General features: G+C 36.9%; 1 protein-coding gene across 1 annotated transcript in view; it reads left to right on the top strand.

The window, feature by feature from the left end:
• The window catches only part of LOC150090807 (kinesin-like protein KIF28), a 195,201-nt gene that overhangs the window by 97,424 nt on the left and 79,588 nt on the right, over positions 1-18,189 (top strand). The window contains exons 14-15 of the mRNA XM_090373827.1: positions 4,456-4,590; positions 12,449-12,603. Coding sequence (XP_090229953.1) covers positions 4,456-4,590; positions 12,449-12,603 — 290 coding nt within the window. The remainder of the gene's footprint in view (positions 1-4,455; positions 4,591-12,448; positions 12,604-18,189) is intronic.

The following is an 18,189-nucleotide window of genomic DNA, read 5'->3' on the forward strand; positions in this document are numbered from 1 at the left end:
CTGAGCAAGAGGAAGAATCCCATCAGCATTAAGCCTGTTCAATCCATTCAAGGCCTTATACACCTCAATCAGATTGCCTCATGGGCGGTGCCTCCGTAGCCAGGTGGCCAGGAGCAGCAGTGTGTAGCACACACTTCTTGATTAGACCGGGTTCGAGCCCATGACTACCAAATATGGAGGATGCGGAAAGGTCAGGGAATGACCACCGCATATCCCCTGAGAAATATTGCCTTAGTTGCTAATGCTCCTAAAAAACCAAAATAACATAACATAACATAACATAACATAACAGCCTCACAGGTGCCTGGTCTTCAGACATTACAATTTGCAGAACTTAAGCCTTTCTTTGTAAGAGCACCGCTTTGTTCTAATCACCAGTCTTGTTGCCTTTCTCTGTACTCATTCTAGCAATTCTACATCCTTCCTAAAATGAGGCTTCCAGACCAGTACGCAGTACTGAAGGTGTGGCCTGACTATTGCCTTATACTAGGGGATAATCACCTTATCCCTGCTCGCCAAGTTCCTGTATATCATTGAGAAAACCCCCCCCATGACCTACTCTGGCAGCCTGTCTTGACTGCTCGGAAAACTTAATATCTGACTGCACAATTACCCCCAGGTCTCTTTCATTCTCCACTACCCTGAGTGTATTATTGACCAGTTGGTACTTTTTTTTCTGCTACCCATATGCAGTACTTTCCAGTACTTTTCAGTTTTTTTGTTAGTGTTAAACTTCAGTTGCCACTTCTCAGCACTCTGCCCAACTTTTCCAGATCCTGATGCAGCAGCATATTGTCATTACTATCATTAACAACCCTGCCAACCTTTGTATCATCTGCAAACTTTGACATTAAGTCGCCTCCGTAGCCAAGTGGTCAGGAGCGGGAGTGCAGTAGCACACGCTCTTTGAGTAGACCGGGATTCAAGCCCCTGACTGCTGAATACGGTCGATCTGCCAACCCGCACTGGACCAGCGTGGCAGATTATGGTCCATTTCCCTCAGCATGAATTGTTGAGGTGGCTTCCATCCTGCAGTGGGTTGATAATGGCTGCACTTTACTTTTTTTTTACTTTTATACCTTCGTCGATATCATTAATAAATATGCAAAACAACAATAGGCCCAGCATCGAACACTGGGGGACTCAACTAATAGCATTAGTCCACGTAGAGCAGTGTTCCATTTATTACCACTCTCTGTCATCTTCCACTCAACCATCCCTTTATCCATTGCAGCAACTTGCCCTTAATGCCATACTTCTCCAATTTGTACAGCAGTCTTCCGTGTGCAACAGTATCAAAAGCTTTCATGAAATCCAAGTATATGATATCAAAATTATTTTTTGCATCCAGTTCCTTTGTGACCATGTCATAGTATCCGATTGGTCAGATAAGACTTCCCTTTAACAAACCCATGCTGTGTCTGAATTATTACTGCTGTCTTGTCTAGATGATCCTGCAATGTTTATTTAACTAGTGACTTCATTATTTTCCTGGAACAGAAGTCAAACTAACAGGTCTATAATTACTCATATCACCCTTTGATTCCCTTTGTGAATTGGAGATACATTTGCACATCTGCAGTCCATCAGGACTTTCCCTGGGTCCAAGGATGCTCTCATAATTATGGCTAAGAGTTTGCTTATTTCCCTTGCCATCTCCTTTAATATAACTGGATAAATCCCATCCATCCCAGGTGCCTTTCTGCTGTTTAATTTCAAAAATTTCTCCTCCACTTTGTTCTCCGTTATTACAGAATTATTTAGCTCACTGCCAGAGTTTGATACACCTCTAGCATTACCCTCACTGAATAACTCCTCATGTGTAAATGTTGATGAAAAATACTCATTCAGTTTGCTAGCTACCTGAGCGCTGCATCAAGGTGACCTATCAGATTGGTTAGATAAAACCATCCCTTAAGAAATTCATGTTGTGATTGTAGTATAATTGCATGCCTGTCCAGATGGTCTTGCATTACTTCTTTAACCCATAATCCCTAGAACAAATATTAAGCTAACTGGTCTGTAATTACTCATGTAACCTTTTGATTCCCCTTTATGAATTGCGGATATATTCGTACCTCTCTAATCCATAGTGACCTGAATCCAAGGTTGCTCTCATAATTATGGCTAAAGGCTTACTTACATCGTTTGCTGCCTCTTTTAATGTGACTGGATAGATCCCATCCACCCAGATGCCTTTTTTTATGTTCAGCTTCTAAAATTCCTCCTCCCTTTTCTTTTCAGTTATCACAAAGTTATTTAACTCCCCATTAGAATTTGATAAACTTCTGGTATCCCCTTCTCTAAAGAATTCCTCATGTGTGAATGTAGATGCAAAATACTTATCCGATTTGCACACAGCCTGAGTAGTGTTATCAACAGTTAATCCATAGACACCAAGTGGCCCAATGTGATTCAACCCCTTCCTTCTATTGTTAATATAAACATAGAAGTCTGCTATTTTTCTTTGTATTCTTTGCCAGAGACCTCTCATAATCTGCCTTAGCTTGCTTAACATCCTTTGTGACTTGATTACAGACCAATTTATATCTACCATAGGCTTCTGAATCACCCAATAATTTATATGCATCCCATGCACTTTTCTTCTCTGCCACTTGTGTAATAGTCCATCTGACCTCCATTTAGGTCAAAACCTTGAACAGTATTTCTTCATTGGTATGAAAAGCCTATTAGCTTCTATAGTTACTTCTGTGAATGCTTCCAATTTAGAATTTGCTGTTGGTAACATCATCAGTTGGCTCCAGCCCCACTGCACACAATTTAAAATCTGTCTTAATATAATGTGTTCACTCTTATGAAACAAAAGTCCTTCCCCTTACCCCTGACTGTAGTTATGTTTTTAATTAAATTCCACATTAGTACACTGTGATCCCTGCCACCCAGTGGGTCTTTTACTTGCAGATTCTTAATGCATGTAGAATCACTGCTGATAACCAGATCAAGAGTATTGCTTCCTCTTGTTGCCTCTCTAACATTCTGCTGTAGGAAACAGTCATCCAAGAAATCTACAGAAGGCTTGCTAGTATTGTGAGTGACCAGCCCACAAATTCCAGTTAACATCTGGAAAGTTAAAATCCCCCATTATAAGACATTGGGATTTACTGGCCTGCTCTATTTCTCGAATAGCTGTTTGATATATTCATCACAGTTATTAGGCCAATAACACACTTCTATTTTCAATTTTGTTTTCCCAGTGCTTATATCATACCAAACTGACTCTACATTGCACTCATCACCCATGTCAACTGCCTTAGATTTAATATGCTTCTTAACTAAGATCACAATCCTTCCACCTCTACTGTCCTGTCTCTCTCCTGTATACATTGTACTCCCCATATCAACATCACTTATTATTATTATTAATAGCCATCTGGTGCAAGGAAGCCTGAGGCTTATGCTGCACCAGGAAAAAAAGAGAGAGAGAGAGAGAGAGAGAGAGAGAGAGAATCACCAAGAAAGACAAGAATGATGTAGGAATAGTGAAACCACGGTGTTACTCAGACATTAACCCCATACTCACCAGATGTGAGCCCACGGGGTTAATGTCTGAGTAACACCATGGTTCCGCTATTCCTACAATGTCTGCATTTGATGACTTAATCATCAAATTTATTTACAGTTCTCCTAGCATTAGTGTATATGCAAGTATACTTGCACATGTTCTTACTCTTAGTTATCCTAACACAGCCCACATATTTATTTGTTCCATCATGACCCACAGCAGGGCCGAAGTCCCAGACACCTTGCTTTCCGGGCTGCTGCATGTACCAACCTAATTATTAAGAAGTGTTGTTGATGTGATTAAGTTATCTGTTTAAATTTTATTTAATGTAATATTTTTTTTCCCTTTCTTATTCATCATTTTATCTTGAGAATTTTGTATTTGGTTAGGCAAATTAAATCCAATTTAATGTACATAAGCCAACACTAATATGAATAATATCGGCTATTTATACTGGCATCAAACTTAACAAAGTGGCACTGGTGCTGAGAGTTGTCCAAATATGTTGACACCCTTGGGGATCATCTATAAGACCATCATTCACAGTATCCCTGCATAAATTTTAGTCGGGAAATTAGGTACAATTACTTGGAAATTGGTGCCTCCGTAGCCAGGTGGGCAGGAGTGGCAGTGCATAGCACACGCTTCTTAATTAGACTGGGGTTTGAGCCCATGACCACCAAATATGGAGGATGCAGAAAGGTCAGGGAATGACCACTGCATATCCCCAGAGTAATATGGCCTTAGTTGCTAATGCTCCTAAAAACCAAATAACAACAACAGCCTGGAAATCTCATAGAGAGAGATATATAAATATTTGAAATTGTTTATAGTATCTATGTTAAAATTTTATCCTGTATAATAACAGATGTGAATGAATTAATTTTTAAAAATTAATAAATGGGAATTAATGCAATGCACTCTTCTTTTAGCATACAGGAAAGACATGCTGCTGTAACATGGCATGATAATGGTGCTATTACGTTGGAGAAATGTAGTAGTGACTGCCGTATATTGTTGAATGGCGATGCAGTACTTGCTCGTGCACTACTCTCTGACAATGATAGGTGAGCTAAATTTTAAGCAATTCTATAATTTAATTACATGCTTAAATGCAATCTTAATAATTTTCCAAAGACAGTTACATATTTGTCACCCTTGGCGACTGTCAAAGAAGGTATTTTATAATTGCATAAAATTGATCTCCTTGGGCAGAGATCAAACTGATTAAAAAATGTTTACACACATAATCACTTTTATTGCAGATTGTTCCATGGAGGACAGCTTTCATCTGGAAGATGTCAGTTACAATGAACAACGGGCCTCCTTTCACCATGATAATACTCGCATCCATTGTGGCATCAACTCCACGAGACCATGGAAGGTGTTCTCAGGTGTCTGGACAGAAGGAAATGCTACAGTTTAGCAGTAGAGCAAAGCACTGGCTTGATCTGGTGAATACTGCATTCTACCACACAAATGTTTTATGGGATTGATGTCAGTGAAATTTGGCAGTCAGGAGAGCACACAAAACGTTTTGATGTGATCCTAAAACTACTCCTCTACAATGTGGGCCTTGTGTCATGGAGGGTGTTGTTTTGCCGAAAGAGTCCATTGCCATCTGGATACATGGTTGCTATGTTGGACAAAACTTGGGCATAAACACTGCTGAGGTAGGATTTGGTGGTGAGGTTGTATTAGAAGGAGATGAAGAATCCAGTGACATCCATGAAAACATCCCCCAAACCATGATACCACATGTTATAGAAAAATATTCTATAACAATATCTTTTGGAAAAAAAAAAATTCATTATGAATGCACTCTCTCTTTTTTTCTCACGACAAAATATTTGAATTATTTTTCAATTTGACACCAGATTTTGGCAGTTTGTACCAGGATTTTTAATATGTAATATTAATTAAACATTTGTTACCAGAACAAATACAAAAAATCCAAGAAGGTATCATGGTCATATGCTTTAAAAAAAATTTTTTTTTTTAAATCTCTTATAAGCATAATTTTCCTTGCAAGATGGATGGATGGTGAATAATTTGACATCTATTGTTAGATTTGTGCTTAATCAAAACTTACAGGCTTAGGTAATGACTTGAAATCGCTCTTATGATGTTATATGTATACTTGAAAGGCTTTCGATATGAAACTTGTTATTCCTTGTTGTTTGTTTAGTACTGGCTGCAGATTTGTTTCTTTGTATGCAATGTCCCAATATGGAAATATATTTATTATAAGAAAATAATTGTTTCTGTATATATTAATGATATTGAAGAAGGTATATCAGAAATATGATACGAAGGTTGGCAGGGTTGTTAATGACAGTGCGTACTGCAACAGGATCTAGAAAAATTGAGCAGATGTGCTGAGAGATGGCAACTGAAGTTTAACATTGACAAATATAAAGTTCTGCATATGGGTAGCAGCATCCCCAGAGTAACATGTCAACTGTGTGGTACTATGCTCAGGGTAGTGGAGAATGAAAAAGACCCGGGGATAATTGTGCAGTCAAATATGAAGTTTTCTGAGCAGTGCAGATGGTTTGCAAGAGTAGCTCATGGTGTCTTGTCAATGATATACAAGAATTTTTCTAGCAGGGATAAGGAGGTGATTATCCCCTTGTATAAGGCAATGGTCAGGCCACACCTTGAGTTCTATATACAGGTCTGGAGGCCTCATTTTAGGAAGGATGTAGAGCTGCTGGAATGAGTACAGAGAAGGGCAAAGAGATTGGTGAATGGAACGAGGGGTTGCTCTTACAAAGAAAGGCTTAAGTTCTGCAGTTTGCAGTGTCTGGAGACTAGGCACCTGCAAGGGGATCTGATTGAGGTGTACAAGACCTTGAATGGTTTGAGCTAACTCAATGCTGATGGGATTCCTTCTCTTGCCCAGATTAATCACCTGAGGGGACATAAATTCAAATTGAGGAAAGACGGTTGTAGAATAGATGTGTGGAAATTTACCTTTAGTCAGTGGGTGGTTGATTGCTGGAACAAACTTCCATCTGTCATTGTGGAAGTTCACAGCTTAAATAAATTTAAGGTAGAACTAGACAAACATTTGGAGTGAATGGATGGATGAAAAGAGTGAATTCTTGCATTATAAGCCTCTACTAATGCTAAAGTAAAACTTTCAAAATTGTTTTTTCAGAACTCAAAAAATAAAATAAATCAAATTTTTGAATTTTACTTTTTGAGAACTCAAACAAACTCAATAATTAACTTTCAATGAATTGCTTGGAATTTTTCCATCTGATGAAGAAATTCTTGTGTTTAAAACTTTTTCAATATATGCTTTTGATACCTTCAGTATATGCTTTCTGAGCACAAATCAGATTTACTTAAAATGAAGGCCTTTCCCTTGTGATCAACTCAGCAGGATCATCTAATCATCTGTATTATGGTAAGCTGGATGATATCTGCAATAAATGCACTAAAACTGTGCTTCGGTCAACCCTCCAAACACTTCTTTCTAAAAGACACTTCACTAATTCAGTTCTTCAAACAAGGAATGAAGTGCAAATAGACTATAATCTTTGGGCATATTTAAAAAGAGACCTTGCTACTATAGGCAAACTGTAAAACAGTATGAACTTTATTGCAAATAAAATATATAGAGTTAAAATACAGAAATGATTTTTGGGCTTTTGACAAATGCATAGATGAATGCAATAATTATCTCAGAATGCAGAGGTAAAGACTATTATTGTTTTTGGTTATTTATATTATGCTTATGTTTATCCAAAATTGAAATGTAATTAGTTTATGAAATACCTCTGGATGTTTTATAATTGGAATCATGTATTTTATTTTTGATTTTGACTTATTACAAAATGTTATTTCCATATTGCCAATTTAACAGCACTCAGGATCAGTAGCACAATTAACCTGTTCAGTCCATTAGCTGTGTTAACAATGAATTCCTTGCATCATTAAGAGTCAATTCTGATTTGCTCTTTTCTTTTATCTGCATAAATGTAATACTTCTCTGTCTGTCTGTCTCTCATGTTTTCTAGCCTAACCATTACTGGGATACTGTTACAAATTAATTTATAGTAACTATAACTATTATATGCTTCAGAGCTTCCAGTCACTTTATAACTGTACCATGCCTTCTTTTTTCTTCTATTAGCCAAGCCAGTTCTGTATTTATTTACCTCGGACTCATCTTCATGCCATATATTTTTAATGGCATGTGTGCATTTGTAGCTATTGTGACAGTGACCTTCAAGTTACTTAGCAATTCTCCTGTGTTCACTCTCTACATACTTCTCAACTGTCTTCTTGGTTCATAATTCATATCAGGCGGTGAAATGTCGTAGAGTGTTGTAATTCCCTTTTCAGAAAGCGAAATCTCTGCTTTACCATTAAATACCAAGACATTCCCTGTTGTCATCTACATTAGCACTCCATGATCACTCCCTGCTAAGAGTTTTTGTACTTTCAACCCTGTGATACTATTCAGAGAGTGGGTGTTGATCAGATTGACAATATTCTTATTCTTAGTGCTTTTTCTGACATGCTGATGTAAGTAACAATTATCTAGTTGATTTTAAAATTTTGTCCCCCATGGTGAGTTTCCATTCTGGTTGTCCAGTTAATAAGAGAAAGATTGAAATCTGCAATAAGAAGTTATAAAGGTGTTTATTCACCTTTATAACTATGTTGTAAATAGTGAGCCAACCACGAATTTACATAGCTGAATAAGCAAACAAAGATTGCAAACAATACCCTCATTTGAATAGTTCACATTGTGAATTCGTTCATAAAGAGTTTCCCCTACTCATTACACTTTGAATAATCATACTTCCCAAGTAGGGAAGGCTATTATTATTTATTCTGAGTTGAGTGGCACCACCCATTCAGGTGGTGCCACTCAACTTTTCTTCTTTTGCTATTTAGAGAGAATTATTTGTTGGTTTGAGAGAGTTGTAGCACTGAATGGTATTTATAGAGGAAAGTTGCGTTAATCTGACATATGAAGCTTTGAATGTATTCGTCTATCTATTTTTGTGGCTTTATGCAACTAGGTTATCCAACAACGTTATTTATGCTCAGTCCATTAATTTTTCATATGATGGCATATTTTTCTCAATTAGAAATTGATTCTGAAGGATGATTTTTAAGTGTGAGTGGAGTAAAGGTTTTGATGTGGTTAGAGGTTGATAATACTCGATTAAACCATCTCATTATCCAGTATTCGTGCTCTTAGATGCTCTTAGGTGAAGTCAAGAAAAATAAAATATCAACAATAAATAACAAAAATAAAAATTAAGGAAATAATAATAAATAAAAAAAAAAACCCGTATGCATCCAACTAATCTTTTGAACTTTTCAGCATTTTGCAAATATAATCTAGCAGGTTGCAGTTCTGTGTACTTTTTGAAGAAGCTCGGTGCATTTTTTTTTAAAATGTGGAGATAGTATTCCTGGTGGAGTTAAAGACAGTAAAGGAAGAAAGCGGTTTGGGAATTACAATATGGTCAGAGATGAAAGTGAAGAAAGGAGGTCATAATCCTTGTGTGATTATGATCTATCTCTATGAGCAAATGGTTGATAAATTGTCGATAGGACACAGTGAGCCTTCGTTGCAGCCTGTTTATACTACCCACAGAACATCATGCCCAATCGTATTATAATTCCCAAATCCCCTTCTTCTGTTGTTTTTAATTTAGCTCCACTAAGTGTATAAGTTACTTGGGGATAGCCATTTCCCAAGTGTAAGACCTTACATTTTATGCATTAAAACATAGTGCTGCTACTTTTTTGACCAACCCCAAAGCGTATCTTTCAGTCTTTTTGAAGAAGCTCTGCATGTTGCTGATCATTAACTAATTTCCTGATCTTCACATCACACCCTCATCCCATCATTTTTATACTCTGGCACGATTACCAGGTATGATAATCATATTTAGCAGTCATGGGCTTTAACCATAGTCTACTGTACTGTAGCTTCTGTCCACTTGGCTGAGAAACAATAGTGGTCCCACAACTGAACCTTGGAATCATTATTTTATTATTTTATTTATTTTATTTTATTTTATCTTTTTTTTTTTTTTTTTGGAGTAGATCACCAGATTATATCTTACATTGATATTAGTAGCAAACATGTTTAAATACAGTTGGCTAGAAGATGATTGTCAGTACTGCCTACCATCCTTGTTTTTGGCTTTGGCAAAGCATTGCTTGATATCTTGTTCTTAGCCAAGGGAATTAATTCCCGCACTGCAAGTATCTGTGGTTAATATTCCTCCAAGCAAAGAAGTCTGTGAAGTAATATTAAAGAAATTTTCTGCTGCTGGTTTATTGATTGTGCAAAAGCTGTGTGCTCCATCAAAAGTTGCTTCATTGAATTGCTCTATAAGGAAAAAAATTAAGTGTCTTAATGTTAGAGCTGGTTTAAAGGATGGTGGCATTTTGAAAGGGCTACAAATATTGTAGTCATTGGGAAGAAGGTGGAATTCTTTGAGAAATAAAAAAAATGAAAGAAGGGCAAATATCTGAGTGGCTGATGACTGATTAATGTTGCTTATTATTTAATGGTTTGGCTATAACTTTTCTTAATATGAGGTCAACAAAATCCTAATGAAGTTTCACAGAAACAGTTATTTTTGTAAAATAATAAGAGAACTTTACCTCAGTATAGTATGTAGAACACTTCCGTATGATACTCTCCAGAAATTAAAACGAAAAAAATCGAAAATCTTACATTAGAGTAACAAATAATTAAAAATCAATTTAACACAATTAAAAATAAGAGAATTAATTAAAAGAATTTAATGAAAAAATCTTTCATTAAATTCTTTTAATTCTCTTATTTTTAATTGTGTTAAATTGATTTTTAATTATTTGTTACTCTAATGTAAGATTTTTCGATTTTTTTCGTTTTAATTTCTGGAGAGTATCATACAGATGTTCTGTGTTCTATATTGAGGTAAACTTCTCTTATTATTTTATAAATGGTGATATCAGCATAGAACATATTGAGCATTACAGCTCTGGTTCATACTATCTAATGAGTTATTTTATATTCAGGACCAGTGCACTTTTGAATTGCATTTCGGGTGTGTGCAACACGCTACTTTTGTTGTCATCGAGCGATGCTTCTAAACGATCCATAATTGGTTCTCCGATACACCACGGTCCACCCTAAACATCGAGCCAATTTATAGTGTGTGAAATCATTTCATAAAAAAAAAAAACAAAAAAAAAAAAAACATGGATGGCATGAACACACACCATCCGTTTTATGCAACAGTGTATGTGAGCAATTCGATGTATGTTGAGTTGCTAATGCGTTTGCATCACTGATGTCACTAATGGTTTCTTGGGCACTTCCGTAGCCAGGTGGGCAGGAGCAGCAGTGCATAGCACATGCTTCTTGATTAGACCGGGTTCGAGCCCATGACCACCAAATACGGAGGATGCGGAAAGGTCAGGGAATGACCACCGCATATCTCCCCGGAGCAATATGGCCTTAGTTGCTAATGCTCCTAAAAACCAAATAAACAAACAAACAAACTAATGGTTTCCACATAGTTTCACACAACTTATGATCACTGATAGTGTTATGCAACTTATTTATGTTAGTTTTTATTAGTTAGTTATTTAGTTATTTTTTGGAGCATTAGCAACTAAGGCCATATTGCCATATTAAAAGTAATATGTTAACAAAACCATACAAACTAATTACCATTAAATTAATTGATTTATTCAAATAACTCAATTTTTTTTATTTTTTGAATAAAGAGTTAACTCTGTTGAGGTAACATTCAGAAGCAACATTGTAGAATATTTTTCTACAAAGTAAGATTTTTGTCAAAAAGTGATACTTGTGCATATATTTTTCATGATTTTTTTTATTTTGGCATCGGTGGTCATTCCCTGACCTTTCCGTATTTGGTGGTCTAATCAAGAAGCGTGTGCTATGACTGCTGCTCCTGCCCACCTGGCTATGGAGGCGCCCTTATTTATGTGAAAAGGCTTTTTTCAGGCCTTCTATTAGTGAAATCTAAGTATGGTATGAGAACTGAATGAAAATAGAATTAGAGTTGAGAAATATGGAAAATATTTTATTTATTTTTTCTAGAGTAAAATGGTTAAAGCATTTTACAAATACTCTTGAAATACTGCATCTCATTGGATTATTTAAGTAATTTTCAAAGAAAACAGCTGTTTTGTTTTCCTCCATGGGCATATGTAAAAATATTTTTTTTCTTCGACGAAACTTAATTTTGAAGAACTTTTCAATTCCATGCATATCACTTTGAATTGTCTTTTTAATTTCATCAAATTTTTTCTTCTCATATTCTTTTTTTTTTAATATCTTGATATGTATTGATAATGAAAATATACTTTTTATCTAGTACTACTGTATTTTTTTGCATTTACAGAGTAAAAATGCAGTTTTTGTACTCTTCTGCAAACTTTGAATTTTTCAAGATTTGCAGTAATAATATAATAACAAATATTATTGATCCATATATTATATATTTTGGCTCTCAAGTGTACAGAGGACTGGTTTCTGCTGATACACGATGCCAAAATAAAAAAAATCATGAAAAATATATGCACAAGTATCACTTTTTGACAAAAATCTTACTTTGTAGAAAAATATTCTACAATGTTTCTTCTGAATGTTACCTCTTACAGAGTTAATTCTTTATTCAAAAAATAAAAAAAATTGAGTTAATATTTTAATAAATCAATTAATTTCAATTAATTTAATGGTAATTAGTTTGTATGGTTTTGTTAATATATTACTTTTAATTAATTATTAAGACAAGAATTTGATATTAAGACATCAATTTAATGTGTCTTAATTACTTATTTTTCCATTGTAAATAACTGGGATTAGCTAAGTAGGCCCACGTGTGATTTTAAAATGAATTAATTTTTGTTCATTGTTTTCAGAGTAATGTTCGGAACTACACAACTGTATGTTTTCATAAATCCCAAACAATACAGGGATCCAAATAAGCCATTAAACGTGGTTACTTACGAAATGGCTCAAGAAGAGATTGCTGCAAAAGCTGGAATTTCAATGGATGGAGAGGATCAGTCCCTTGGTATGAATTATATGAACCTTGCATATGTTAGGCAGTTTAACTTTTGCAACCAGTAACAGTTACTTCCATACATTTTTTAACAATTTATAGAATATCTCATTTGTTTTACATGTAATAACTTGGCCAATCTTGAATTTACATTGAGTGGTGGCCACTTTATTAGGTACACCTACTTTGAAGCACTGAAAATAGACTAAAATTTAAAGATTGCCTTATATTCAGAGTATAAAATCCTTTGGAAAGATCTGAGTTCAATTTGCATCAATGACTGGAGGAATTTTAAAAGTAACTGTTGTTAATGGGCTTCTGGTAGAGGAATTAGGAATTGCCATCAGTTATTTCATGTTACACACACACACACACACACACACACACACACACACACACACACACACACACACACACACACACACACACACACACACACACACACACACGAGTGACAAGTCTAGTGCTTAATAACTTTTTCTTTTGGTATCTCCTTTCTATGTTGCATAGTCCTGCCAAAACACCTATTGTTCTCTTGTCTAGAGAAATAAAAGTGAAACATACCATTTAAGGCTCCTTCTAGAAGGGCTGTGATGATTGCATATTGAGGTCTCTTATGAGAATTTTATTTTCATTTCTTGAAAGAAAGGAAAAATTTGTTTTGCCAGTTTTACATATGTATATTTCGTCACAAACAGTGAAAAATCTGCGATCTTTAACTTCTCGATCTAAGTGTATTTCATCTGTACATTGCTGTCCTTTTTGTATTTGCATATATATATATTGATGCATATATATATTAGTTGGCACTAGTGTGTAGCTGTGATGGTTGCTTTTATATGTGCTCTTGCTAAATAGTGTATTAATATGGTTTTAAGGTGTTTATTTAAAATTCTTTTGTGAAACTCAAGTATTGTGTGATAAGGCTTGTCAGGTTTGATTATTTATAATCATGGAAAGGTAATATTTATGCTAAATTTATGATAAGTCTGTTTTGGCAGTTAGAGCATTCTTTGCTCCAACTGTCAATTCCAGCTGCCTATGCTTTAGTATAGCACTGGTATCTGAAAGTTTGAAGAGCCACTTTTTGAATTCTACAAGTTATAGATGCAGGGGACTTTAATTAGGTGGAGGGGTTTGTCACATTGATTAGGTGTATCTAATTTTGGGATAAAATATCACCTTATCGGAAAATGATATAGATTTTTAAAGACTTTTGAATTTTAATTAGTAAAGGCCTATACAGCCATATAATAGCACCACTGCTGGAGAAAGACTTGGTGACTTACTCCAGTATTTTTCACTAGAAAACTTTATGAATGAGCTCAAGAATAAATCGATAATGCTAAGAAAGGTCAGTGGAACAAGGAGAAGAGGCCGACAAAGAATGCACAGGCTTGTTACCATCAAGAGCGACACTGGCATGAACATGAAGGACTTGTAAGAAGCTGTTGAGTACCAGACAGCATGGAGGCAGCTTGCCCATAAAGTCTCTGAAAGTTGGCTGTGACTGAATGGATGAAAACAACAACAAACAATATATATTGATATAATTAAATCTATTATGTAGTTCAAATTATATGCATTATAACCTATAATATAAGCCATATCTAAACTATAAATTGTGTTCAAGTACTAGAATTAATAATTATATAATATTGGTGTAGATACACCATAGTTAACCCATAAATTTGAACTACTTCAAATTTATGGGTTAACTATGGTAGTTCATATTTATGGGTTAACTATGGTGTATCTACACCGATATTATATAGTTAATTACCAAAACCAATAAGGATTATGCCTTGTGCAATTTGTTTTCAAATAGAATTAATAATGTATCAATTACTTATGTGCAACTAAGGGTAATTGCAAAGTATGGTAATAGGGATATTAAAACTAATCTTACTGACAGTTAACATATTGAACACTATAAATATTTAAAATTTTTAATATTTAATTCACCTGCTGATTACTGCCTGTATATGTTGATGAGCACTCAACGTGGACTAACACCCATCAATGTACAAGTGAAGGCAATCAATCAAAACCTCTGTTTCTATGATCCATATTCCAGTTTTGACAGATTTTTTTTTAATAGGTACAGAAATTATATCAATGGGGAGTTAATTTAGTTTTAAGCAAATAAAGAACAAAGCAAACAAATTTGGTGTAAACTGGAAATAGGACTGTTGGTTCCTCTATCTATCTATCTATCTATCTATCTATCTATATATATATATATATAGGGATTAATCTAGTCCACGCCGATCGGACACGTGCTTTTGAGCTCCCGCCCTTTTGCCCCTTTCAACGTTTGTCTGCGAGAACCCTCAGTCAAGATATATATATTTCGATTCCTCTTCGGAAGAGCTTTCGAGTAATAATAATTTTGTGTGTGTAGATTTAGCGGAGTTTCAGTTAGGTTAGAAAATAATTTATTAACTTCAGCCATGGAAAGCTGGACATTCCAATAGCGGCTTATTCCACTCCCCGTCCACCCCATCTATTGCCTCCAGCTATGGCCAGCGAAGGTCAAACAACCACAGCAACGGAACCTACAGCTACTGCCAGCAGTGACCAAGATACTGGAAACCACACCCTGCGACAACAGGTGAATACTTCAAGGTCCAAAAGGTCAGTAACTGTTAATACTTATGCTAATACCGTATCTAATGGATTATGCTTGACGCCAGCAAAAACCTCTCTCTCGCGACCAACAATAGTACATACGCGGTCGAACAACGCTCTTACAAATGAAGCAACCGCTATCACTTCCCGGGAAAATGGAATAGTAATTTTCGCTACCAAGGAAAACACTCCCTTAGAACAGTACCTTACAGCGATCGCGGAGAAAGTACCACCGAAAAATATTACCCACGCATCCCGTGTGGCGGGAACTGTGCAGGTGTATTTCAGCCACCCCTCATGGGCGCAAACTATCCTGCAAAATGGAGTAGACATCGGTCTTCATCACCTAGAAGCGGCGCCAATTGCCTTAGCACCAACGAAAGTCACAATTTCAAACGTCCCACCTGAAATCCCTCATCACTTTCTGAGAGGGATTTTATCCAAATACGGATCAGTTACCGGGAAAATATGCACACTCTCTGCAGCAACCACGAAACCGGAATTTTCGCATATAAAAAGCTTCCGCAGGCAAGCACTTATGCACTTCGCCAACAATGACGCAGCAAACATCCCAAAACTCATCAACACCGATCTAAACGGAATAACTTACACCTTCTATACCTCCATTTCCTCACAATGTTTCTTCTGCCACGAAGAGGGTCACATCAGGAAAAACTGCCCGCATATCTCTAACTCTTCTGAAAGTAATACCGAAATTCAGGCGGCACCAACCTGGGTCAGGCCAGATGCACAAAGCGAGCTGACTGTTGGAGAAAATGGGGATGCTGAAGAAACTGTCAAACAGTCTGTGATGCTCCCCACAACAAACTCTTTAGAAAAAGAAAATTCAAAAACCACAGAAGACCAGGACGCAATCTCTTCAGGAGACCGAAGAGTTTTATCTCAAAAGCAACCCCCAAGGCAGACCATGTCCAAAGCCACAAAACAGAAGAAGACAACGCACACGGCGGCAGGAAAAGAGCAAACCGCAAACAAAAACAACAGGGGCGACGAAAATAAATACAGAACACCACAGAAGATAAACGGCCAGATCTCAAGTAAGTCCATCATACCACCGAGTATGGAAATAAATAAACAGCTACAAACTACTGACGATCCAAATGAAGAAGAACCCGAATTTCTGGGCACTGAAGAAGAGACCAACTGTGATTCTCACTATTCAAGTGCTTCAGAGGACGAGGAAACCGATTTTCCCTACACTAAAGGTCCTTTAACTGTGGAGAAACTACGATCCTTTCTACGGGAAGTACGCGGCTCGCCACAGAAGCTGGTGACAGCTCTGAAGTTCACCTCTAACATACCCGAGCTGATCTCACAACTTACGGGTCTGCGTTCCAAACTAAAAGGAAAGAAAGACAGAGCAGATGTGAATAGATCCAAACGCCTGTACTACTTGATTAACGGGCTTGAACAGCAATATCATCAATCAGGATGTTAACCGCCCCAAAACTTGCAAAACCCTTATCTTTATCCCTGCAGATAATGCTGACTCTTAGCATGCTATCACTTAATGCAAGAGGATGCTCCTCTGCATCGCGCAATAAGCTGATCCTTCACCAGGTCCAACGACATCATGCCGACCTACTCTTCCTACAAGAAACAAATATTAAAACAGACACAAGGCCATCCTTGAAATGGGCAGATTGGCCATATGTTTTTCATCATTCTCCAACACAACAACATCATGGGGCAGGAGTGAGTATCGGCCTTCATCAAAGGTCAGCCTGCAAGCTCAATGTGATAGCAGAGATCGCTGGCTACGCAATTTACGCCCTCCTGGATACACCCCAGAAGGAAACCCTGCACCTTTTTAACATCTACATGCCACAGCAGGACAGACTCGCTATCCAAATAACCAACTTCATACAAAGCCACCTCTCTACCATAGATCAAGAACATATCATTCTTGCTGGCGACTTCAACTGCACTCTTGACCCAAAAATGGACAGAGCACGATGCACTGAGCACCGCACAACACTAATCAATAACCTGCAAGCCTTGATAAACAACAATGAATTGGTCGACGTATTTAGACACCAGCACCCAGAAGAAAAGTCCTACACCTGGAGATCAGCAAATACAGCATCAGCAAGACTACCTTACCAAGCCCGACTGGACAGATACTACATCCCAAAACACACCATCCCCCTGGTCAGAAGCATCACACATTTGCCATCTTATATCTCAGATCACTCCTTTATCAAATTACAGCTCTCTTTCTCACCCAATCACTACAGAAGTAGAGGTGCTTATTGGATGTTCAACAATAGCCTTCTTCAAGACAAGGAATACATCTCTAAGCTGCAAGACCTGATATCCAACCTTGCCCAATCCAAAGACAGATTGGAGCCCATGAACACATGGTGGCCTAGATTTAAAAGTAAACTGAAATCATTCTCGCAAACCTACAGCCATCAGAAAAGTCAACAAAAGCGTAATAACCTCTATCAACTTGAGCAAAGGCTGAAAAATCTCCCATCTGAAAGTCAGACCTACCAGTCAACACTACAAGCCATACAAACCCACTTAGAACACTCTGCAAAAGGCGCCCTGCTCCGATCAAGATACACCCACATAAATCTATCTGATGCCCCGACCAAATACTTTTTCTCATTAGAAAGCAGACATCAGAAATCAACCACCATCACTGCCATTCAGCTGCAAAACGGAAACATCACTGAAGACCCAGAGGAAATCTTCTCTGAAGTAACAAGATTTTATAGAGAAATTTACAGTTCTCAAGAAACCTCTACAAAGGCAACGGAGGAAATCCTTTCAGGACTTAAAAAAATCTCCCATACGGCCCACTGCAGCATGGAGAAACAAATCACCCTAGAAGAACTAACAGCAGCATGCAAAGCCCTTTCCAAAAATAAATCACCAGGTCTGGACGGACTGACTTCTGAATTCTTCCAAACGTTTTGGGATCAACTCGGAATGCTACTC

This window comes from Mastigoproctus giganteus, chromosome 1 (genome assembly GCF_048544385.1).
Source record: "Mastigoproctus giganteus isolate SK-2022 chromosome 1, ASM4854438v1, whole genome shotgun sequence".
Classification (NCBI taxonomy): Eukaryota; Metazoa; Arthropoda; class Arachnida; order Uropygi; family Thelyphonidae; genus Mastigoproctus; species Mastigoproctus giganteus.